Below are 25,531 nucleotides of genomic sequence, written 5' to 3'. Positions count from 1 at the left end.
GAGCAATCCCCTTACCATTAGGCTATCTGAACATGACTCACGGCCACACTGGACTCAACATTTGTCTAACTTTGCCTGTAGATCTTCAGCTGTTTATCGTGTAAAGTCACAATGAAAAATTGTTCCTTGCACCATTCTGAGGTTCTTATGAGCTATAAAAGTCACTGGGATATCATTCAGTTTGTTACACAAGAAAAGGACTGGTGATTGGGAAAGAGATGATGTTTGAATTAATACTGATCTGCTACTCATTTTATTGAGGTGCCTTCACTGACCTTACTTTCAACTTGTTCTGCATTGAACTCTCATTTTATATTCAAGAATGATTCACCACTGTTATGGAACATATCAAGTACTCTGGAGTATACTTTTCACCTTGCTTGTTGAACTGCTTTTCTACCATGATGTAGCTAAGGCAGGAAATTTCTTGGAATTGTACCTTTCAGCACCGTAACTATCTGATCTTTCAGTTGAGACGGCTTGAGGTTATGACCACCAGCCCAGGATAGTTTCGGTATCTTTACTGTGAGTCTTCTGCCTTGGTGCCAGCCGTTTTGAGCAGCAGTTTTCCAATGGTTGCCAACAAACTACAGCCACAAGGTGTATATCACTGTTGCAATGTTTCTCCATGTCCCAGATCTACAAACACATGTGCCTAGGCATACATGGGACAGCACATGCACCAACAGTGCAATCTCTGTGTGGTCAGAGAGCCACAGCTGTGCAGGTGCTTGATGTCCCACCACAAAGGGTTGGCTATTGTTTTGGCTTTTGGGCACTTTGAATACAGTACACACACCAAATCAATAATATGGAATTGAACATCTGATAGGCCATTTGCCAAGTTGGATGAAATTCCCTACTCTGCACACACTACTGAATATTTTTTGAAGCAGCTTATACGCTTATTCTCAGATCACATACTGTAATTTTCTTTAGTAGTTTCACTGCGTGTAAATCACCCTTTAAATTCTTTCTGCTGTTCCTTACAACATTTTACACATATTTCCATAGCTGCCCTCTATTTACTTTATTATTCCCATTATACCCCTTTTGTATATTGCCTCTCATTCCTTACAGCTACATGTAACTGGTAGTTCCTGGAACAATGACCAGTCCCTGTTTAACAATGTGTTTGTTACATATCTGAATGTCATCTATTGCGCAACACGCACACACATTTACACACAAGTAAGGAGGATGGATTTAGGTTTAATGTTTCATCATATTAATGATGTCAACATCCCCTTCATATCTTTCTATTGGTGTTTATAAGCATTCAACACTAATGCATTCTACTAGAATTTTCTACAGGTTTTCACAATTAGACACTGAATAAAAAATATTAAAATTATGAACACATAAAATGGAAAATAATATTATTACATGATTATATATCTGTATAAATTCTAATCTGGGCTGAAGCAGCACAGTAAGATCGATGTATGCTTGAAAGAAGATTCAAGTTGCAGAAGCTGCACACCTTCTCGGCTGCTGAATTTATTTTATCTGCAAGCTGTTTGTAAGAGGTAATAAAAACAAGTAAGAAAGATAAGATGCATGCATATATTTCACTCATATTTCAGTCATATTTGTCATAATTACAGACACTGTCATTTGTTAATCTAAAAAAGCTGCTGCACAACAATTGTACTTTCTGTCTCACAGACTATATACATGCAAAACAAGATTTCAGCAGTCCAAGATACATCCACTGTTTATATACATATGAACAATTTTTTGCACAAAACAAGTTTGTTTCCAAGATATGCATTTCAACACTATGATGAGAGGTACAATAAATATACTTTAAGAGGAGATTACTTTCTTTCAGATCTTGTCAAAAAAATTCAGTCAGAGCAATGGTCCTTATTCTACTTTTGGCATGTAAAACAAAATTGTAATAGGTATAACCAAGGAATGTTTCTGTTAATTTCCACATAGTATTTAGCACAACTGTACCAATCTATTTATTAAGTGCTGACTCATAAATGTCTAATCGTTGTCGATGCAGTTCTGATTCAATCAAATTGCGTGTCTCTTGTTTCTTCTTTCTCTTTTGTGTTGTTTCTGGGGAATCTGGGCTGGCTAGTTCTCTTTCCACATTATAATAGACAATTGTAGAATCTTGTTCCTTTATTGCTAATGTTATGCTGAAAGCAACAGTAAATTTCTATAAATGGTTCTTATTATTTATGAGTCTTTACAGCTAATTGGGGGTCAGACTTTAATGATACCACAGGATGCATCCTCTAACCCACAAAATGTTTCCAACATATTTAGAAGCAATACCATAACAATAATATTACAAGTTGTAGAGATAAAATATGTTGTGTTAACAAAACTTTCCTATGTAATATGTGAACATAGAATTCTATCAATAAATTTGTAACAGAAGTTGACAAAATGTGGACAAGCAACTCTTGAGAGCTGGGCATGGAATTAGATAAATGGGTATCACTACTAATTTTACTTACAAAAATTAAACATATAGGCACTTCTTGCACTCTGATGGACAGGTCATGCAGAGACCTATTTGAAGTAATTTCACATCATGCCAAATTAGGTATGCCAAATTCCTTAAGGAAATCAACAATTTCAGTGATAAGACTACATCAAGCACAAACTTTTTAAAAAATAGAGGTCTCATTTCTGGCCTAAGAGAAGATAATTAAATTATAGATTGGTATATTGTACGGAACTTAGGAATAAAGGTGTATATAATATTGTTTGAGATGGCTTTATAGGCTGGTACAGTTCGCTATTCAGCATGAATGAATTCACTGTTAAATTTTTTTTACAGGATGTTGAGTCTGATCTCATATGGTATGTACTTCTATCTGATGGGGCGAGAAAAAAAAAAATAAACAACCACAATGACAACTGCATGTCTGAATAAAAATGAAGCATGTCCATATCCTGACTTCTGAGAAACATAGACTTATATACTTTTAAAAAATGGATGGAAAGGGCAAATTGCTGCTCAAAGGCAGCTACTCAAACTTTGAAAAAAAAATTCCCTGAATATTCCAGGTGTGAGGAGGAAGATGGTGTCCAGAATCTCCTGATACATCAATGGTATCTTTCCTTTCCTCTCTGCTGAGTTCTAAATTAGCGATAACCAGTAGTTTCATTGCTGTTTTTAAACATCAATAATTTATACGGAATAATATTCATATAATTAACACACTTTGAGATATAAAGTATTAGTGATTTAATAAACTCAATAAAATTCTATTTCAATGGAAGGTTAAAACTGCAGAATTCCCAGAGATTTCGTGAAATTCCTGAAATTCCCTGATTTTACTTAAATCCCTAAGAATCACAACCCTGTACTCACCACACAGAGGTGTTAAGATGCTGACAATGTAAACAAATTCTAATTCGAGGGCCCAGCACAATCAACAGTCTGTAATCCTCACAAGTAATCTACATAGCACACAAGTAAGGCTGACTGATCAGTAAGTATCAATGTAAGTTGGGTCCTGTCCTGTCATAAGCATCAGGATAATGATACTATAGCATCAATGCAAAGGAAATTCACCTCTGAGCCAGATATGATTAAAAAGGTGGAGAAGGTACTATTATTGATCTGCCTGTAGGTGTTGGATCATTTGATTATGGATCAAGAGACAACCTAGAGTTGTGTTGGGGGACAAGTCATGGGCACGAAGGACACGCAGGACTTTGCGTGTCTTCCAAGAAGGCGATGTATGTTTCCTAGCATTCATTCTTTCAATGTTTAAGTAATAAACAGCCCCTTGTGCACAACTGTTCAATGATTTTCTGGGGCATTGTTTGAATAATTGAATAGCTCACTTGTTAGTCTGTTTATTACAGCGGTTTCCTTAGTCCACTAAAGGACCAGCCAATGGTGACAAGACCCATTGGATAATGGGATCACTACATCACTAGCATTGGTAAATGCAGTTGTTACAACTATAAAAACATCATCAACAGGTATACACCGGAGGACAAGAAAGTGACATTCGAAATGTAGGTCTGGCAGTTTATCCTCTGGAGCGCCTGTTAGTTTGTTGGTAGATACAATGAGAGTGGCAGGGCAACTGAGAAGTGGTCCCTATCGCAGATTTACATACACCCAAAAGTAATAAGGTGACTAACTTTGGTGCGCAACTAGTAAGATCAGTGCCCAAGAAGAGCCATTTGCTGCACTGAAATGCAACTGTTCGATGAGGAGACCTATATATGAGATTGTCTGGAACAACTGTGTAGATCCCTTTGTACATTGTCTCAGTGTGGTCACATTTCCTATAAAAAGCTTGGTACTGGTAGGACTTCAGCAGTTACCACAAATATAGGTTTCTTGCATGACAATATAGATTGCAAGACAGAATGGAAACACCAGTGTTAGTTCAAAAAGATAGTACTCCTTATAATTCCACTCAGGTGGGCTAGAGGGATGAAGAGGCTGGAGTAGCGAATAGTGCCCCAAAGTCCCCATTCACCATCAATTTCACTGTTAAAATGTCCAGCAACATAGGTTCCGACATCACCAGAATCACCATCTTTGACTCTCTTGTTGACATGTCTTTTGAAACTTTTGAGGTTTTCAAAGACAGTGAAGATTTGTCTAATTTAAAATTGGAAATGGAAGAATGGCAGCTCTACAGCTCATAGCCTTAAATTACTTCAGCCGCAGGCCAGCACTGGGCTACGAGTCTGCTTGGCTCATGCTGTTCCAGCTGAGGACTAGGAGTCAATCCCCAATGTTGTAAGAAAAGGGATGATAGAAAGGTTGCCTCCGTCTCATATAGATGTGGTTTTGTAGCATGTGATTACAGGTAGATGTCAACTGTATGGGTAGCAAAGTTTTCCCATGGTGGTTGTGAAACCACTCACCATAATAACAAGTTGATGTTAGTACTTCTTTTTACCACTGAAGTACGATAATCAATAAAAGGATTTGTATTTTTTAATTGTCCATTCGTTCTTGCAAATGGGACACACTTGTGAATGGGTAGGATGCCTGTCCTGACACGTTGGCACAAACTGTCAAGTTTACTCATGACCACAATTGCCACAGGAGGGTTTATTGAGACAATGAGATACACACATACAAAACAAAGGCAATCTGCACAGGCGATGGTAGGTAAAGCTTGATGACACAGCAGTGAACCATGTTCTTCACCTTTAATGGAAGTGTTGTCCTGCTGAGTGCTAGAATAAATGCTCCCACATCTACTCTATTATTCTTCGGGCCCTTCTGGATATGGCAAACCAACCGAACTCCTGGCCATTCTGGGTTGGCACATTGTGCTTCATATGATTTTTGTATCAAGTCTGGGTGAAAAATAAGGCCTTGTGTTTTATTTAAACGTATACGGGGAGTGAAAGAAACTGGAATGTCATCCAAAGTACACGAAAGTATGGTTTAGTTTAAGACCGAGCAGAGTCAGTCATAGAAATGACACGCCATATGCTCTTCTGCACACTAGGTACAGCAGAACCCCTCTATCGACCCTGGATGGTTCGCCACTCCGGTTAGTCCGACCATGCTCCGGCTCGCGAGCCTGTGCCGACTTGTCACTGACTGGACCCCTGTCGGGCCATTGTTGCAGTGTCTTTCGCTGTGCATGTTGTTATACTTTACATTATTGTGCAGTTTTATCCTTTGTTTGGATAAAAAAACATCATTGTTATCTTTATTCCATGTTCTCTACAGTACATATTACTGTAGATTCATTGTGTGTAGAGCTGTCTGTTTTTCAACATGTCTGGATTCAAACGTAAACATGTAACTCTTTCACTAAATGAAAAATTAACAGTGCTACAAAGACAGGACGAAGGAGAATTGCTCCAAAAAATTGCAAAGGAACTGAATGTAGGTGTTAAGACAGTTAAGAATTGGAGGAAGAATCGGAAAGACATTGAATCATATACAGTTACGATTGATGATGAAAACACTCTCAAGAATCGCAAAACATTAAAAAAGCTTAGCTTGAACTGCATGATAACGCATTGTGGATGTGGTTTTGTCAAGAAAGAAGGAAAGGAACTCCAATATCTGAACCAATTCTGAAAGAAAAAGTGATAGTTTTGCACAAAAAACTGGAAGCAGAAAGTAAATTTTCTGCCAGTGAAGGCTGGATTGATCATTCGAAAACTTGTCATGGTGTCGTTTTGTGGATAAAAAAAGGGAGGGACACTGCAGCTAAATCTAGAATAACATCTGCTAAACAAAATTGTATCACTGACTTTTTTTCCAAGTAATTTGTTTCCGTTTTTACTGTAAAAACAATGCATACAGTATAATCATTTTTTAATTTATACATACAATAGTATATACAGTATTATAAACATTTTTTACTTTACAGTATATATTGTTTATATGTTATCAAGTACAGTAACAATACTACAATTTGTTTGTCTTTTTCCTTTTAAAACCAATACATGTAATGTATGTGTAATGTGTGTGTAGACGTTAATTGTTTAACACTGTGTAAAAAACATCTTTTTATATTACTGTAGACGTCTTAATTCTTAAATCGTTTAATTTTTTGTACTAAGTGTCATTTTATATTTTTTCCAATAAATATTAGATTTTTCGGATAATCCGACCTTTTTTTCGTTCCGACCATGGTCCCAGTCCCGAAGGTGACGGATTAGAGGGGTTCTACTGTAGTGTAGTGAGCAAGGCTCTCGATATTGATGCCCTGTTGCTCCTCCTCCCACGGCACAGCGAAGTGTGGAAACACTTTTGAGTTGTACTGTTAGGCATCACAGTGAGCCAGCCATGGCAATAGTCATGGTGAGTGTTGCTCAAAGTCCCAGTGCCCCAATAGGGATGGGCACCTTCTTCTTGGTAAATGTGGGGGGTTTGTGGCTCAGAAAGTAGTAGTGTGAACCCTGCAAAATCTGGGTAGGAAGTAAAAGAAGTTAAGAAATGTAACAGTCAGAAGCACGTGACATGGTAAGACCTTGGTGAGAGCCAGGTTGTCATCAGAATAATGGAGTTAGTTAGTTAGTTAGTTAGTTAGTTACATGTTCCATTGATCAACAGCACGGAAAAACCGTTATGATGTGGAACATGTCTAATACACAAGAAATGTGCACAGGAAACAAGTTATAGTGTTATACCTAAATATTTCTATTATCTATCCCATTCCCTTAAGTGGCACAAAATGCATATATTATATCTCCAGTTTTATTTACTCATATTCAAGAATTCATCTATGGTATAGAAGGAGTTGTCAAGCAGGTATGATTTCAATTCGTTTTTGAAACTATTACTGCTGTCTGTCAGACATTTTATTTCATCTGGTAATTTATCAAAAAGTTTTGAAGCAGCGTATTTTACCCCTTTCTGTGCCAAAGTTAGGTTAAGTAAAGGATAGTGCAGGTCTTTCTTTTTTCTGGTATTGTAATCATGAACGTCGCTGTTCATTTTAAACAGGTCCATGTTGTTGAGAAAAAAATTCATTACTGAGTAAAAGTACTCTGAAGCAGTTGTAAGAATTCCTAAGCTTTTTAAACAGATGTCTACAAGACGTGCGACTATGAACCCCACACATTATTCTAACTACTTTCTTTTGAGTAGTGAATACCTTTTGCCTAAGTGTTGAGTTGCCCCAGAATATTATTTCGTATGACATCAGAGAGTGGAAGTATGCAAAGTATGTTAGCTTACTAATTTCTACATCCTCAAAATTAGCAATTATTCTGATTGCAAAAGTTGCTAAACCTATTCGCTTTCGGAGATCCAAAATATGAATCTTTCAATAAAGATTCTCATCTATACATACACCCAAAAACTTAGTATGCTCTACACTGGCTGCTGACTTCTTTTGATGTGTTATGTTTATTGAAGGAATTATACTTTTTGCAGCAGAAAATTGGATGTACTGTGTTTTTTCAAAGTTCAGAGCAAGCCCATTTGCAGGAAACCAATTAATAACTTTTCCAAAGACCTTATTTGTATCATTTTTATTGGACTTTCTTTTACTGGATTAATTAGTGTCAGTTCAGCATCTTGTTTCACATAAGAAGGGAGGCCATTCACATGTATCAAGAACAGGAGGGGGGGCCCATGATCGAACCTTGTGGAACACCTAATGTAATTTCACCCCAGTTAGATGAAGTGGCAAACTCCTTTGAATCACTTGAAGCATAGAAAGAGACTTTTTGCTTCCTGTTCTGTAGATATGACTTAAACCACTCATATGCTGTTCCATTTTACACCACAGAATTGTAAATTGTCTAACATAATGCTTTGGATAAGTCACAGAATATTCCTACTGGTGACATTTTACTATTTAAAGACTATTATGTGGACAGTGAAATTCTATACTGCTGTCTCAGCATTTCTGAAGTCTGAACTGTGATTTACTAAGCATCCCATTACTGTTGAGATGGCTAACCACTTGAGTACATTACTTTCTCAAAGATTTTTGAAAATGCTGTAGGCAAGAATACTGGCCGGTAATTATTGACATCTGTGGTTTCCCCCTTTTTGTAGAGAGGCCTGACAGTGGCATATTTTAACCTGTCTGGCAAAATACCCTGGATCAGTGATGCGTTACATATGTGACTCTAAACATCAGCTGTAATTGCTCCACATTGTTTTAATAATTTGTTAGAGAAGTCATATACTCCAACAGAACATTTATTTTTCAAAGATTTAACAATTTACCTTATTTCACAAGAGGTTGTTACATGAAACTAAATCGGACCAAAATTTTTCAAAACTGACTCTTCCATGTACTGCATGGCTTTTTCTTGTGAACTTATCTCACCAATTTTTTCTCCTACACTTAAGAAGTGATTTTTAAATACATTGGCTACCTGTGTACTGTTGGTTAAGATGGTTTCATTCTTTTTAATAGTAATACTACCTACCCCAGTGGTTACTTTCCCTGTCTCCCTTCTAACAAATTCCATATTGGTTTGATTTTATTGCTGGAGTTGTTAATTTCTTCTCTAACACACATATTTCTTGATTTCCTTGATTCCCTGGATAGACAGAGAGGGAGAGAGAGAGAGAGAGAGAGAGAGAGAGAGAGAGAGAGAGAGAGAGAGAATAGAATAGAAGTAGGTGAGAATAGCAGTACAGAAAAGAAGGAGAAAGTGACATACATTCTTGGAAATTAAGTGATTGATATTCAGTCTTTCATACATTTTTATTTTTTAAGGCACAATCACATGAGCATTTCACAATGTCTTAACTGGTTTTCAACAGATGGGAGGTAATCTTCAGACTACAGGCACATGCTGCAAATGGTGTCTATTGTGTTAACAGTATTGTTGGCAACACAATGGAAACTGCTTGCTGCATTTGACATTCGTTTCTAGACGGCCAGTGGCTGGTCAAAACCACCAGTGCGTCCAATGACACAACGATGTGCCAGCATACTGCTGCAAGTGGCCCTCTTTATGGTGTCTAGCCCTCTTGCTCAGGCTCATGCCATTATACATCTCTTCTCAGCCTTCTTCTCTCTGCTGCTGTACTTGGAACTAAATTCTTTATATTTCATTTCAGATAAATTCTGTTAGTCTCTGACTCAAAACATCTACATAAGTCCAACTGTAACAATTAAACAGCTAAAACAAGATGCCCAGACACAGTTAAATTCTTTCTACAGTTTACAAGGTTTCAGTCACTAGCTGTCCTTGATAACTAACACTAGACATATTAAGTACCAATATAGCTGAGATGTGTTGCCACACTTCACCTTTTGTTCATTTTATACATGCCTGATTCCACACTGATGCACTTTCTTTGCTACTCCTTGCAGCATTCATCATGTTGTCTCACTGAGGTGTCCACAACAATCTTCCAGTCTAACATGGCAACTTACAAGACTGCCATACCGAATCACAACTCTTGACTGATTACTGATCACTAGAGACCTTAAAATATGCACACATATATCCATGAAAAATGCTTAAAAATGGGTGAAAAGAGTCAAAATATGAAAGATCCAATAATAAAAAACATAGTAATTACTGCATCCATTATATCTCAGAGTCAAACCTGTGCATATCAATTACAAGGAAAAGCACTGGCCACATGAAAAATTGGTACATTTCGAATGCTGATATCATTCTCTTAATCCTTTCTGGTACAGGTTAGGAAGGAGCTCTTTCACGGATTATTTTCTAAAAATTTGCAAAATGGGGACACACACTGTGTTTCAAGAATTGTTTCTTCTTTGCTATTGTTGTCAGCAACAAGTGAATGCGATGCAAGTGAGTTGCACTGAAACAATCAGTATGTACAAGACCAACTTCGAGACATATTGCATGCCGAAGGGCACGCTCAAAAACTTTGTAATATTTTATTTAAGAAAAATCAATCATGAATTTTTTTGACAGCATTAACTTTTAATTAATACTATTGCACCAAAGCATTATTTACAATTTATTTCACACGTTTCCACTATTGTAAACATAAACAACCAAGTTCTCTTCCAAATGTTTCGTATTGTATTGTATGTTAACCGGGGGCGTAGAAATGGTGGAGAGGCTCGCCACAGCTGCAGTGGTCCACAACCCTACAACGGCTACCGCAGTCCACTTCACCCCTCCGCTGCCCCCCAGATGCCGCCCCCCCACCCTCCCTCCGCCCTAGGGAATGTCTCACACCAGACGAGTGTAGCCCCTATGTTTGCGTGATAGAGTATTGGTGGTGTACGGGTACGTGGAGAACTTGTCTGCGCAGCAATTGCTGAAATAGTGTAGCTGAGGCAGAATAAGGGGAACCAGCCCACATTCCCCGTGGCAGGTGGAAAACCGCTTATAAACCATCCACAGACTGGTCGGCCCACCGGTCTTTGACACAAGTCCGCCAGGCGGATTCGTGCCGGGAAACAGGCTCTCCTTCCCACTCCGGAAAGCTCTGTGTTAGACCACACGGCCAACGAAGCAGGCCGAAATGTTTCGTACCAAGATTGTGTCTTCGATCACTCAAAACATTTTTGAAAGCAGAAAAGGACCATTCTACATCAACTGAGATAATTGGGCAGTATTTGAATCTGGGTGCTATGTTAGCAACTATCGTTTCTAGTAAAAGTTCATACATCCCATTAATGAAACTATCAATTTCGCACATGGGTTCAAAGCCTGAGCTATTGTTTAAAATGTTTTCAAACTTTTCTTCAAGTATTCTTGGGAATGCCTCCAGCAATGAGTTCACTAGAATAATTCATTCAACACCAAACCTTGAGTTTCTGGCTTTTTGATACTCACAGTTATATGGGAAACATTAGTGCTAATCACAGCAATGTCTTTTTTAATAACAGAATCATTAAAAGCTTCCTTGCACTGGAAAACTGCCAAGGCCTCTGCACTATTGAAGCCATTTACTACCCCTCTAATGGCCTTGAAATGTTCGTTGTAAAACGACACAGCTTTGATCCACATACCCCAATGAGTTATCACTGATTCGGGAGGTAAAGACACAATTGGTAGTTTTTCTTTGTAGGTCTTCATGTGAGCAGGAGCCTTTAGAAATACTTTCTTTGTGGATGAAATCAGTTTATTTGCATTCACAAATGTGGAACGTACTTCTTCAGCAAAATGAAGTGCTCCATGAGCAAAGCACGTCGCACGAATCAAATTGGGATAAAATACTCAGAGGGCTTCTCCTCCTTTGATCATATAGAGAGCAGCATCTGAAATAAATACAAACACCCTTTCATTCGCAGAAGATTCTGGAAATATTTTTCTACTACCCTCATTCCCAAATCTGGTGCTCATAGAATGATTTTCTTAAGTTCTTTACCGGCGGCAGAATAGGAAGAAGGAGGCTCTTCTTTTAAAACACTAACCATTAAATTGGCAACTGAACAGCCACAAGTGTCTGTAACTTCATCAACTGAAATCCAGATAATGCTGTCCTATAGTTCATTGCATTTTCTTCGAGAACATTTACGTAAATAGTTGGTATGTAAATTTTTCGCAATGTTGATTCATCTGGTATATTTTGATTTAAGCAATATTTGTGCAGGAAGCCTTCGAGAATATGGTTTGAAAGTTTGTGAAGAGGAATGTTGCTTGCAATGAATTCTTCACATAGATCTATGGTAAAACCGACTTTTTTTGGTTACCTTTTGACAAATCCCTGCTGCTGCAACTTGCTGTTGTCAGAAGTTGTTGCCATGGTCCTTTCTTCTGCATTCCTGTGATATGAATTCTAGTCTTGATATACTGGTTTATTTGAAACTTTTTTTTGAACAAAACGTTTTTCTCACAAACTCGTCAATATAAAACAATTCCCTCACATGTAAATGTTCCAGGATGGTCAGCTGTCCACGGAATGACATTTCTTTTTTTGGGCGGCATTGTGCACAACACATTACGCACTACACATTGTAAATATGTTCAACTGTGTACAAGTAAATAGAAAGCTAAACTAAAACAATGGACGTGCAACTAATGCTTGTGTAGTTTAACATAACTGTTGCCAACGCATACGGTATGACAGTGGAGGGGATTAACCAGGGGGCGTGAGCACAGAGGCATTGACTCTGTCTTCCTGTTCCTGTTCCTCTTCTGTAATGATTTCGCTAGGCAGTGGCCTCTCAGTTTGCGACTGCACGCAGTTCTACATCGCGGTCAATCTGCGAGATAACAAAACTAGATCGAGCTAGAGACTGCCCATCTAAATTTTTGAAATACTGTAAACATACAGAGAAAATACACATTGTCACTAGTTTTTAGTTAAAATATGCAATAACTGGTGAAAAGAGCCGCATATGCAACATGCAAATGCATATAATCCAGTCTCTACTGATGACTGAACAAATGAGCTTCAGAGGTCCAAGTATTTATGCTGGTTAGCTAATGTTTATACTGTTATCAAGCTGTGGCAATGCATGAATTTGGCCACGTTTTCAATGCTTGTCAGCACTCTATACCACATCGTGGTTCCCAACTGTGGATTTGCATCTTTGCTCTCTGCTTGAGTGTTGTGTAGCAATGGCCCCGTCGCATTCATTGCTATTTGCAATATCTGTTTTCCTGCCTGCTTTACACTATGATTGAAACACTATGCTTGCTTGGTTCGTTGGTTGATCGGGGTTAAAGGGACCAAAAAGCAAGGTCATCAGTCCCTTGCTTCAAATGTGGTCCATTCAGATAGTGTGACATCTCAGAGAAGTCAGAACGATAAAAGGGAAAAGGATAAAAAACGTAAAAGTGCACTCATGTCGTCAATGGTAAAACCAACACAGCTTACAATGGGAGATACCCCAAAGTTCTCTGTCCTGCCCCATCACCAGAGTGAGAGTAAAAACCTTAAAACTGAGAATAAAAACCACTTTCCTGGAGGAAACCGAGAACCAATTCAACCATCCGGGAATCGTCAACCAAAATCAAAGGTAAATTGAGGGGGAATCTGTACTAAGTATGCAGAGCCAAAAGAAGGGGGCAGTCAACCAAAATGTGGGCTACTGACTGGAAAGCTCCACAACCACAAAGTGGAGATGGCTCATCAAGAAAAATAAAACCATGGGTCAGCCTGGTATGGCTGACGCGGAGACGACACAGTGTGGTCGAGTCCTTTCGGGAGAGGCGAAAGGAAGAACGCCACGGCCTGGTGTCACCTTAATCGCATGAAGTTTATTAGACAGGGAGGTAGCCTCCCATGAGTTGGCCCACTATTGTGCGAAGTGGGATTTGATGTGAAGCCATAAATCCGCTGCAGGAGAGGTTATAGAAAACGGGGGGGAAGGGGGTAAGTGACTGCTCCCCCAGCCAAACGATCAGCAAGCTCATTACCTGGGATACCCACATGGCCAGGGATCCAAAGGAAGTCAACGGCACAAGCAGCACGGTGAAGATCACGAATGGTCATAGATGGTAGAGACGAAGGGATGACGCGAAAAACACCGGTCAATAGCCAGAAGGCCACTCATTGAGACCATACACCCCAAGAGGTGTGGGCAAGGAAGCGAAGAACATTAAGTTTTCGGAAACATCCTACCTTCAGAAGTCTGATACAGGGCAGCCAAGTGAGCTTGTTGTCAAAAAGAAGACCCAGGAAACGAAATTGTGGGACCACAGGCAATCGTTGTGCATCGAGATAGAGCTCTGGATCAGGGGGATCGCAGTACAGCGACAGAAGTGGAACACCCGCGATTTGAAAGGAGAGAATTGAAACCCGTGCGAGAGGGTCCATGCAGAGGCACGCCGTATAGCTCACTGGAGCTGCCGCTCTGCAGAGGTAATCAAAGAAGAACTAACCCAAATGCAGAAATCATCCACATACAGAGCAGGGGCGACCAAAGGACCAACAGAGGCCACAAGTCCATCAATAGCAATGAGGAAAAGAAGTACACTCGATACAGAACCCTGTGGGATGCCCGTCTCCTGGGTCCGTGGAGAACTGAAAACAGTACCAACCCGAAACCTGAACGACCAATGCAACAGAAACTGGCGGATAAAAATCGGGAGTGGGCCCCGCAGACCCCACTGATGAAGTGTAAGTAAAATGCGATTGCGCCAAGCCATGTCATAGGCCTTGTGAAGGTACTGCAACCAAATGGCAACACTGGGAAAAAGCCTGCCGAACTGCGGATTCCAAGCAAAGTAAATGATTGATCGGAGACCAACCCTCTCGGAAGCCACACTGGAAAGGTGACAATAGATCCCGAGATTCGAGAACCCAATTGAGCCGACAGGCTACCATCCGTTCAAGTAACTTGCAAACAACATTTGTCAGACTAATTTTCCGATAGCTTTCAACAAATAGGGGGTTCTTACCAGGCTTAAGGACAGGAACCATGATGCTATCCTTCCATTGAGAAGGGAAGTCACCCTGGAGCCAAATATGGTTAAACACCTGGAGAAGATGTTGCTGTTGTGGAGCACTGAGATGTTGAAGCAGTTGGTTATGAACGGAGTCTGGGCCAGGGGCCATATCATGAGAAGAAGAAAGTGTGGAAAGAAATTTCCATTCAGTAAAAGGTTCGTTATAAGATTCTGACTGACAAGGGGTAAAACATGAGGCGGATGCTTCAGCCCGCTGTTTCCGGTGAAGGAAAGCAGCCGGATAGGAGGTTGATGCTGATGCCATTGCAAAATGGGTCACAAGATGTTCCGCAAGAATCAACAGGTCCATACAAAGACCATCTGGGAAGTGAAGGCCTGGGAGGATGGACTGCCAATGGCAACCTTGGAGAGAGCGAAGTGTAGCCCATACCCGTGACTTAGGGACAGTAGAACTGAGGGAAGAAACAAAGTGTTCCCATCATATCTGTTTGCTCTGTTTGATTAAATAACAGGCTTTCGCATGAAGGCGTTTAAAGGTAATAAGGTTGGCAACGGATGGGTGCCTCTTAAGGTGTTACAAAGCTCGACGGCAATCACGGATGGCAATGGCAATGGCTGTACTCCACCATGGGACTTGCTGGCGTCGAAATGGTCCAGATGAGCATGGTACAGGAAGGCTAGCAGCGTGAACAATCGCGTCAGACACGTCACGTAGGACGTCATAAATACAACCTGACAAAGAGGGAGAAAAAACGACCCGTGCAATCGGCGCATTGGAAAGACCAATGAGGTAACCTGTCCATCGGGCAGCGGGAAGGGAGCGAGAGAATCAATGGGAAATGGTCACTATCACAAAGGTCGTCGTGTGGTGACCAGCGTAATGAAGGGAGGAGGGAGGGAGAAGAAAGAGAAAGATCAATGGCAGAAAAGATACCATGACCGGCACAGAAATGAGTAGGGGAGCCAACATTAAGAAGGCACAAGACGTGGTCTGTAATAAACTGGTCTATGAGAAGACCTCGTCTAGTTGGAAATGCACTGCCCACAAGGGATGATGAGCATTAAAATCCCCGAGAAGGAGGAAGGGAGGAGGAAGTTGCTGAAGAAGGGCAGTTAAGGCAGCAGGGGTAAGAGTCCTGTGAGAAGGGAGATAAAGATTGCAAACCGTGACCTCAGAGTCCAGGTGGACCCTAACACCAACCGCTTCCAATGTAGCTTGAGAGGAATCCGCGTACTAGCAAGGTCTGTATGGACCAATGTACAAACGCCGCCAGAAGACCGCAGGGGGCCGACCCGATTTCGACAGAAAACACGGAACCCACAGAGGGTCGGTGAGTGATCATCAGTAAAATGAGATTCTTGTAGAACCATACCAGCGGCAGAGTAAGATGAAATAAGGGATTTCAATTCTGGAAGGTGACTGTAATATCCATTACAATTCCACTGGACGACCACAGAATGATGATACAAATAGGAGTTGAACAGTCAAAAGCCAGTCATACCGCCAGGTCGCCACCCATCACCGACAAGGAGGGGGTGACATCCATGAACAACAGGTCAGAATCTGGTTGTGAAGCCGGGGATGGGACCTCTGGTGACACCAGAGGCTCCTTGTCCCGGGACTTAAGTTTCTTCTTCTTTTCTGTTTGAGATCGAGGAGGGCTGTATGGCATAAAGGAGCCAGCTGCAGCAAGATCGGGGACAGAAAGAGGTCAGGCGACCTGGAAGCCAACAGACCGTGGTTCTCATGGTCGTTGTGTCGCAGCAGACCTTGGGCCTGGAAGGTGCTGGGAAGGGGTATCCCAGGAGGGATGCCCTTAACCGGCAGATGCCGAAGAAGTAGGACACTTCTCCGGATGGGGAGGTGGAGCAGTGCCCAGAGGAGAAAGTGTGGGAGCCGCAGGGGAGGGGGGGGGAGGAGGAGAGGGGTCCAAGGCAGAGGTAAGGAAGGGGGAGGAAGGGTTGAAGATGTAACTAAAGCTTAACTAGACGTCATGGACATGGGGTGAAGACGTGCATACTTCTTACAAGCCTCAGTGTAGGTTAGACAATCAAGGAACTTATACTCCTGTATCTTCTTTTCCTTCTTATATACTGGACAATCTGGTGAACGTGGAGAATGATTGCCATGACAATTTACACACACAGGAGAGGAACACAGGAACTCCCCTCAAGGAGTGGACGTCCACAACCACAACAGAGAGAGAGGCCTGCGAACAGCGGGAAGACGTGTCCAAAATGCAAGCATTTAAAACACCTCATAGGAGGTGGGATGTACAGCTTCACATCACATCAATAAACCATAATTTTTACTTTCTCAGGGAGGGTATACCCTTCAAAGGCCAGGATAAAGGCACCAGTATCAATGCAATTGTCCTTCGGACCCTTCTGAACATGCCGAACAAAGTGAACACCCCACCGTCTGAGATATTCCCAAAGCTCCTCATCAGTTTGAAGGATGAGGTCCCTGTGAAAAATCACACCTTGAACTATATTTAGAGACTGGTGGGGGATAATGGACACAGGAATTGTGCCTAGATGGTTACAGACACAAAGGGCTGAAGACTGGGCAGCTGCAGCAGTTGTGATCAACAACGAACCCGACCACATCTTGCTCAGAGAGTCCACTTCGCCAAACACATCTTCAATATGTTCCAGAAAGAATAAAGGTTTGGTAGTGGTGAAAGTATCCCATCAGTCCTGGTGCAAACCAGATAGCGGTGGAAAGGTTTCGACCCTAGCCACGGACCCTCCTCCCAGGGGGTAGCCATGGTAGGGAAGGCCGAAGGGGCAGGAGAAGCAGCACTAGAAGAATCAGTTCCACGCAGAGAGACGGCCGCAGAAGAATGGCCAGAGTTCCTGGCCCGTATGCGTTTCATTTGCATAGCGTCCGCCCTGATACCACCCACTCCGATCAGGGGCTCTCCTCAGAGGCGCCACACCAAGGGCCGTCTGGCACGTCGGCCATTGCCGGGAGTTCCAATACTCCAGGATAGCAAGCAACCACTCCTATGCTTACATAAGGAGGTCACAGCTCAGGTATCAGAAGTGTGATCCCTGTGTGTTCAGGGGGCTCAACCAAAAGGGTACATAGCAACCCCACCACACAGGCTGGCTACGGTGCTGGTTATGCACCCTAGCATCAGACAACGACGTGAAAGGTGGAATGAACTAGGAGGGCACAAGTCGGAGACACTAGGTAAGGTGCTCTTCCCCAAATGCTCACACTATGGAAGAGAAATTTAGCAATGGAGGTCAAACCCCAGAGGGGGACCAGGGAGTGCCAGAAGGATGAGGTGATTACGCAACAAAACTAAATTGCAAAACCAACATAACCAGGAGGATAGCGGGGCCAACATAGCAAGGACACCAAGAGGGGGAGAGGAGAGGGCAAAGGGGAAGGAGCAAGGAGAGGAAAGGAGGGGAAGGGCAAGGAAATGCAGCCCTGGAAAGAAGGAAGGCTGCAATAGCTCGGGGCCCCGTGCTCGCCATGCACGTATCCACAAGAGTTGTGGACCCCTTGGGGGGACTATGCTTGGGCCTGTCTTGACTTGGCTCTGTGATTTCTGGGGAGAACCGTTAAAAATTTTATGTACCCCAGGAATTCTATTCTGCTGTGCAACACTCCCCTCCCCTTTGGTAAATCTGCCCCAATTTTTTCTCAGATTACTTCTGAAACAATCACATTACACATATTTCAAATTGACAGCAATGTTATTTGGATGTTCAAGAGAACTGAACCACAAGGTTTATGTTTTACTCCTCAGTCCTATGACACTACTGTCTATAATTTCTTCAAGTAGGGGTCGACAGCCTCGATGTACTGTCTAAATGATGGAACAATTTTAAACACCATAGGCTGTCAGTTTTATTCCTTTAATGCACCATACATATAAATTACATTACTGGCCAGTTTCAGTGGCAGGACATTTTCAAAATGTATGACACCGGCTGTGTGCGTATGTCACATTAAAAAAATTTGTTTAATGTTATATGGGGCACTTTGCCGTACATATATATGTTGAATGTTACAAATATAGCCTTCCACATATCAGCTTACAAGCACAACTTGCAAAAACATCATGTAAGCAAAAACCTTACTGACAGCCAGCTTACTAGTCCTCACGTATTGTTTAACAGCATATCATGTCCTTTTCTGCACTCATACTTAAACATAATTTTATGTTTTTTCGCTGGCATAGTACAAGATGAACTCTTTCTCAAAATAAAGAAATATCAGTACTGGAACTGATATCGCTTTTTTCAATGCCTTAAATGCCGTTTGTCACTCCATCAACTAAACAAATTTTACACCTTTCCTTAATAAATGATTTAATTATTCTGAGATTTCTGCAAAATGTTTGATGAATTTTATTTAACAGTTACCTAGGCCTAGAGGTGATTGTACTTGCTTCATTGTTTGCAACTTCATGAAATCACAGACTGCTGGTACTAACTGGGAATCAATTTTTACATCTTTTCCAGTAATTGTGTGTCCAAGGTAGTGCACTTATGTCTGTTCAAAATGGCATTTATGCATGCTAAGCATCAGATGGTCTGTTCGTAGTCTGCTGGATACTACCTCTAACGTGTTGTTCTATATCTTTTGAGAATACTGTTATGGAACAGAATAGTAAGGGGTAGAAATTAGAATTTATTATTATTATTAAGATTCAATCACACTGCCATAGTCAAGCTCAGGACATGCCAGAGACAGAAGTGGAGGCAGAAGCAGAAGGTGAACCAGTATGTCGCAAGTGGTTCAGGTTGTCGACACATTACAGCACTGCCTGCTGGGTGAAGATATGCATTCAGCTGAAAGGAGACTGTCACAGAAAATCAAAGGAAGTGAGACAAGCATATTTGTTACCTTGTAAGACATGTTGCAAGAAACTCATTCTCTTCCATAACTGCAAACAGAGGAACTGACACAGCAGTTAACAAGCCAATTAAGTGAATACAGCAGAATAAAGAGGACACATGCAGTCATTACAAACTGTGCCTTGCATCACAGCCTCATGCTCATTCCATTTAAATACTCCAGCTCTTGACATGAATTGATCTTTGGGATCGATGGCATTCACAATAGCAACACTCGATTACATGATTACGATACTGTAGTGAATATACATCCTAAATGCTCCAGCACAGTCTATGAAGTAGCCAAAGGTGCACTTGAGATGATGGGCTTCACCCTATGAACATCATGCTGCTCACTACCTACCATCTATTGAAGGTGAAACTGACTGTCTTCAGACAACACCTCATCACAAACACCACATTGCAAGGTGCTGCCAGTACTGGACTTCCAGTCAGGATGTGTCCATGATCCTGTTCAACATTCAGCTGCCTCCCGGTGCTGACACCTGCCAGAGGTAGGGAGATCAACCAACCACACAACTCCAAACCACACGTACATCACAGATGGGTCATCAAGGGTCATTGTAGAGTTCGGAGTGGGACCGAGTACACTCCAGCAGCCAGTGCGAGAACCACGTTCCACTGGGCAATGGCCGCACCTGCTCCCTGACATCTGCTTCTTGGCATGCAGCCGGCCGCAGTGGTCTAGCGGTTCTAAGCGCTCAGTCAGGAACCGCGCGACTGCTACGGTAGCAGGTTTGAATCCTGCCTTGGGCATGGATGTGTGTGATGTCCTTAGGTTAGTTAGGTTTAAGTAGTTCTAAGTTCTAGGGGACTGATGACCACAGATGTTAAGTCCCATAGTGCTCAGAGCCATTTGAACCATTTTTCTTGGCATGCAACCTCTGAGCTAACTTGATGGACATCAGCCAGAATCCAACACATAGCTGAATGAGCAACAGCTGCGACTGGTGCAGAAGAAAGCAACTTGTAAACTTTTAGAATAAAAGACTGAACTCTAATGATGTTTGACTAGTGTCATTGACACTTCACAGGTTGCCCCCAAAGCTGTCTTGACTTCACCCAGAGGTGTTTCCACTCAGCTCTCTGTAATACTATGATGTCCTCAAAGTACAGCATAAACTTCTTAGATGGATTATTTCAGGGATTAAAGCCTAACAGTCTCTGAAACAAGCATTCTTGAGTCGGAATGGTGTAGTTTGCAATCTATCTTCTGGGGCTGCTACTAGCTGGTGACATCCACTCCTTATGTACATTGCTGAAAAAGACTTGCACTGTCTTACTTTGTCCCATCTCAGAACCATTTGTGATGGGACATGCATCAGTGACAGTTTTCAAGTTTGGACATTGGGAGTCACAACAGAATCTGTATTTTTTTACTATCATCTGGAGATTTTTTCAGAATGAAAACAACAGCTGTAGCCCATGGACTACCATTATGTTCTATTAATCCGTCTGCCAGTTTCTGATCACTGAATTCTTCCATCAATGGTTCCTGATGCCTTGATATAAGGTACCTATAGATTATTGTTGCCTGTGGTCATATGATGTATAACAGGTGTTGCTGGTAATGTACAATTAATATCAAACAAATTCATGAATTATTGCAGTAAAGCTTCCAGCACTTGTTGATCACTATCTTCTCCATGATTCACCTTTCTATGTAATGCAGATTGTTCAGGCTAATAGGAACCATAAACAAACTGTCAATATTACTAATCCTTGCTATGCTTCTGCACACAAAACAATGCATTTATCCAATTCCTCATTACTCTCTAGTGGTTCCACAACACAACATTTCTATTACCTACAATAACCCACACTAACCTCACTGTATCCAATGGTATGTTATTCTGCAAAACAATCTTTAACATACACGTTTGAATTCAGTTGGTAATGCCTTCATGATCAGTGCATCTTATGACACTGCCTTGCTTGCAGTTGTTCCTGGCATATACCACAACACATCGATTTTAGCATAGCGTTTATCAAGGAAGTCTAATCTGAGAATTACAGAATATCCATCAACAGCAAGCAGAAGCACTTCTATGTGTACTTTAGCTTCAATGCTCAAGTAGAGCACAGTTGTCCCTCATGACCCCACTCACCCTTTCCCACCTACGAAGTCCAGACTAATGACTGACACGTGACTGACTGCGTCTAAACAAAAATTATATATTCCTTGCTTTGTATTAAGCCTAACAAGCACCATCCTGTGTCTGCATATGTTGGTGCAATATTATGCCCTAGTGGGAATGTTTTCCGACAAGCAATGCATTCCCATTTGCATTTAATGCATGCTTCGACTGATATTGTTTTCCCTGCTTCTTCATTCGCGTGGTTTATGCTCAATTCATCCACAATCGTACGACTCTGGGTGACAACACTGCTTTTACAGATGGACCTTATGTCCACATCTGTAACATTTTATTTCGAAGGTGAAATCCTGATGGTCATGATGCCCTTTAGTAGTAATAATTCTAAAGGCTGCAGACAGATACTCCATGCTGACTCAGTGTGACATGTGAAAAGACACCGAGTTATTTTCAACTTCATGCCGGATGACTCATCAGCCTTCAAGGACACCACCGATTCTTTGTGCTTTTGTGCCAAACTACTAAGTTTTTCCCTAAAGGATTGTGCATTTTTTTTTTTTCAGTAACAATGATGCAGGCCGTTAGCTAACCGCTTGAATGCTTGTGCCTTACTACATGTTTCATGATACATAACTCACCTGTTAACCATAAATCAGCCATGCGCAGACATGTCCAAAGTTACATCCTTCATTGTTTTCCCACACAAAGGCCTTATCAAGTTCACTGCTAATGGATTCACAGAAGGAGGGGGCCACACTCAACTTTGATTCTGCTCCCACTGGCCACAGATTGTATCTTCTGTTGAATGGCTTGCAATACTTCAACTTGACTAAGTAATTTCCCACTGTACCCTTTTTGCTGAGAATTAATTGCCAACAACACATCCATAAATGTGGCAACAGTCTCACCAGTAGTAGCTGCACGTGTATCTGACAGTTTGTGAATTCTACAAGTGTCATTCCAACAAAAGGGGAAAAAACTACACTTACAATAAAAAAAATGTTTTTATGGCATATCATGGCCCAACAGGACTCATCCTGTGCAAATGACCAAATCACCTACAAACGACACATGCAGCTGGGACTACAATAGGACATGGCAACTCGTGCCCTGATAAATTACAGAATTTACATCTCTCTGGTGTTGAATACATTTCCCAGCAATTTTCTTTAAACCACAACAGGTATGCAGACACTTGTGGTTTAAAAAATGACACTTCTGAAGTGATATGGGTGTCCTGATGACTTGTGACCACACAGAGTGAACAATAAAATAAGGCCAACAGAAAAATGCTCATTTACTGCATTGCACCTGACTGCAAGTCCAAACAGGTGATGACAGCTGATGCTGCAGACTGAAACCCTGAGGTTATTGCCAGTTCTGATAACAACTGTGGAGACCCAGGGAGCTGTGGTCTCTATGTGCACATGACGGTAACCATGGGGTGTCAAAGTGTGGTCCGGTGACACACCCAAACCTATCAGCGAGATAGTGTTGGCTGTGAATGCATTTATTGTCAATATTTCCACACTGAAAATAGCTCCTCCATGGCATTGAACAGATTCAGGAAGAGTGCCATGCATGCCAGGAATTGCTGATATGTCCAGCTCAGTGAGCATCTACTTTGCATGGCGAGGTCAGGAACCGCACTCTCACAAAGGTGCCATTGTACAGGAAGCCACCACTGCAGTCTGCAGGTGTTGCCCACGCAGCCAAGTTGCTAACAGCATGGCAAGCCATTCCACCAAGGCAGTCTCACGGACATAGTTTGTGCCCTGGTATCTAGCCAACACTTTCACACAGGAAGATGGTGGCCTTGTAGGCATATGCCTTATCCTCCCAAGAGGCACCCAGCACACCAGTAGCTGCTAACATGTACAGGCAGGGGGGCAGCATGAATGCGGCTCTCTCGGCAGATCCCACCTGAGGGTGGGTGTCAGGAGGGAGATGGCCTTTGTTTGCAAAGAGGGCAGGGTAAACAAGACGGTCCAGGAACCATCAAATGGCAACTGCGTAATAAACCAGGAGTTGGCTCCATCACATTTGTAGAGATGGAATCCCCGCTTCTGCAAGGAAATGCAGGTAGTCATCAGGTTGCGAATATGGGGTAGCCACATCAGCTTTTTATCAAGGAGGAGGCCCAAAAAATGGGACTGTGGTACGACATCTAGGTGCTGGTTGCCTAAATAAAGCGCTGGATTGGGGTGTACTGTGGATCGATGACAAAAATGTATAACATGCATTTTGGAGAGAGAAAATTGGAAGACATGTGAAAGGGCTCACACAGAGACCCATCCGATGGCTAGCATTCAACAGATATTACCGAGAGGGGGTTGCACTGGATGGAGAAATTGCCAACACAGTGCTGGGGTAATCGGAGTAGAAATGGGAGATCTGCTCCTGAGCTAATTCATAGAGTTGAATCTTTCAAAGGAGTGAACAATCAGTGAATCAGAAAAAAAGAACGGTAGCTCCAAATGTTACCCACAGCAGAGAGAGAGAGAGAGAGAGAGAGAGAGAGAGAGAGAGAGAGAGAGAGAGAGAGAGAGAGGGGGGGGGGGGGGGGGGTCGGAGCAGATCAGCGGGGCCTCTGCTGGTTAGAGCACACTGCATGCCACACAACACAGCCAGCACTGGCCTCTGCCCTGCTTCTGCCTTGGCTGCCTGCATTGTGCAGTGCCCCATTGGATTTTGAGTTTCACATATGCAGTGCCGTCTCTGTGCTTCCTCTGCCACGTGCAGTGTCTGGCGCACCTTAACTTAGTATCGCACTACGTCGGCGATCGTTTCAGTAGCACGTCCTGCCCTCTGGGCAGTTGATGCGAGCAACAGGACAGAGAGCCTCCTAGCGGAGAACATAAAAACTACTTGTAACAACCTGCTTGCAAGAGAACGGACGATTTGTCTCTGAGCGAGTAACTGGTGGCCATTCACCGCTCCCCTCACCCTCTGAAATCGCCCGCTCAAAGCTCACCCCACCGTTCTTGACTCTAGCCAGAGTGTTGAGCAAAGCAACTCAGGTGTCACTCTGGTCTCTGCGGTCTTAGCTCATGCAGTAATACAGCTCTCGGCTCAACCAGCTCGACTCAGCTCCTCTGCATCGGAGTTCGTCTCTACTGGATATTGTTCTTCGTAGTAATACTGTTATGTATATTACATAATTATGTTATGTATACATCATTTGTTTTTATTTTATGTTTATTTGTTCCACTGATCAGATTAGGTTCCTGACGGATCCTCTTACTATAGGATTTTTTATTATGGTCACTCGAATTTATGCTTTAATTACAAGTGAACCAATAAATGTATAGCAAAATGTGATACACCAATATTTTCCTTGTTTTATTCTGCGGAAGGCTATTTGCAGCACTTTGGTCTTACAGTCAAATTTATATATTTTTTTCTTATTGTAGTACGGATTTTGCGATTTTAGGCGCCTTTGGAAGGAAACGTTTACTTTAAAAATATATGGCTTGTGATGTATTTGTACGAGGTTAATGAAATTTTAATACATTATAGCCAAATATATTGTTAATGTAAATCTCAAGTTACAACATTTTCCGATCACCCAAAAAACCATGCTAGTGCAAAATAAATCAATGATCAAAAACTTTGTCATATCGTGGAAATTCCAATAAACAATACAAAATTCATACTCATTATCTGTGTTACTTCAAAATAGGATCAAATAAGATAAAAATACAGGTATAGTACTGGATTAAACCAAGTTTAAAGGGCAATGTGCCTTCCATTTATTTTCTATTGTGAATGAGTGGTGAGTCATGAAACAGAGCTAGTTCATTTCAGGGAGTGTACAGTTC

The 25,531-nt window shown here is 41.7% G+C and overlaps 1 protein-coding gene across 3 annotated transcripts in view; it reads right to left on the bottom strand.

Moving 5' to 3' along the window:
- Positions 1–1,547: 1,547 nt before the first annotated feature.
- The window catches only part of LOC126267386 (uncharacterized), a 36,770-nt gene continuing 12,786 nt past the window's right edge, over positions 1,548–25,531 (bottom strand). For 2 of the 3 annotated variants that reach the window (XM_049972572.1, XM_049972573.1), the window contains one exon: positions 1,548–2,153. In XM_049972572.1, the coding sequence (XP_049828529.1) occupies positions 1,967–2,153 (187 nt within the window). In that variant the 3' untranslated portion in view covers positions 1,548–1,966. Of the gene's footprint in view, positions 2,154–9,121; positions 9,871–25,531 lie in introns of those variants that run through there. The other variant, XM_049972574.1, reaches the window with a different exon arrangement.

Source organism: Schistocerca gregaria, chromosome 4 (assembly GCF_023897955.1).
Source record: "Schistocerca gregaria isolate iqSchGreg1 chromosome 4, iqSchGreg1.2, whole genome shotgun sequence".
Lineage (NCBI taxonomy): Eukaryota > Metazoa > Arthropoda > Insecta > Orthoptera > Acrididae > Schistocerca > Schistocerca gregaria.
This window is presented reverse-complemented; position numbering and strand designations above follow the sequence as displayed.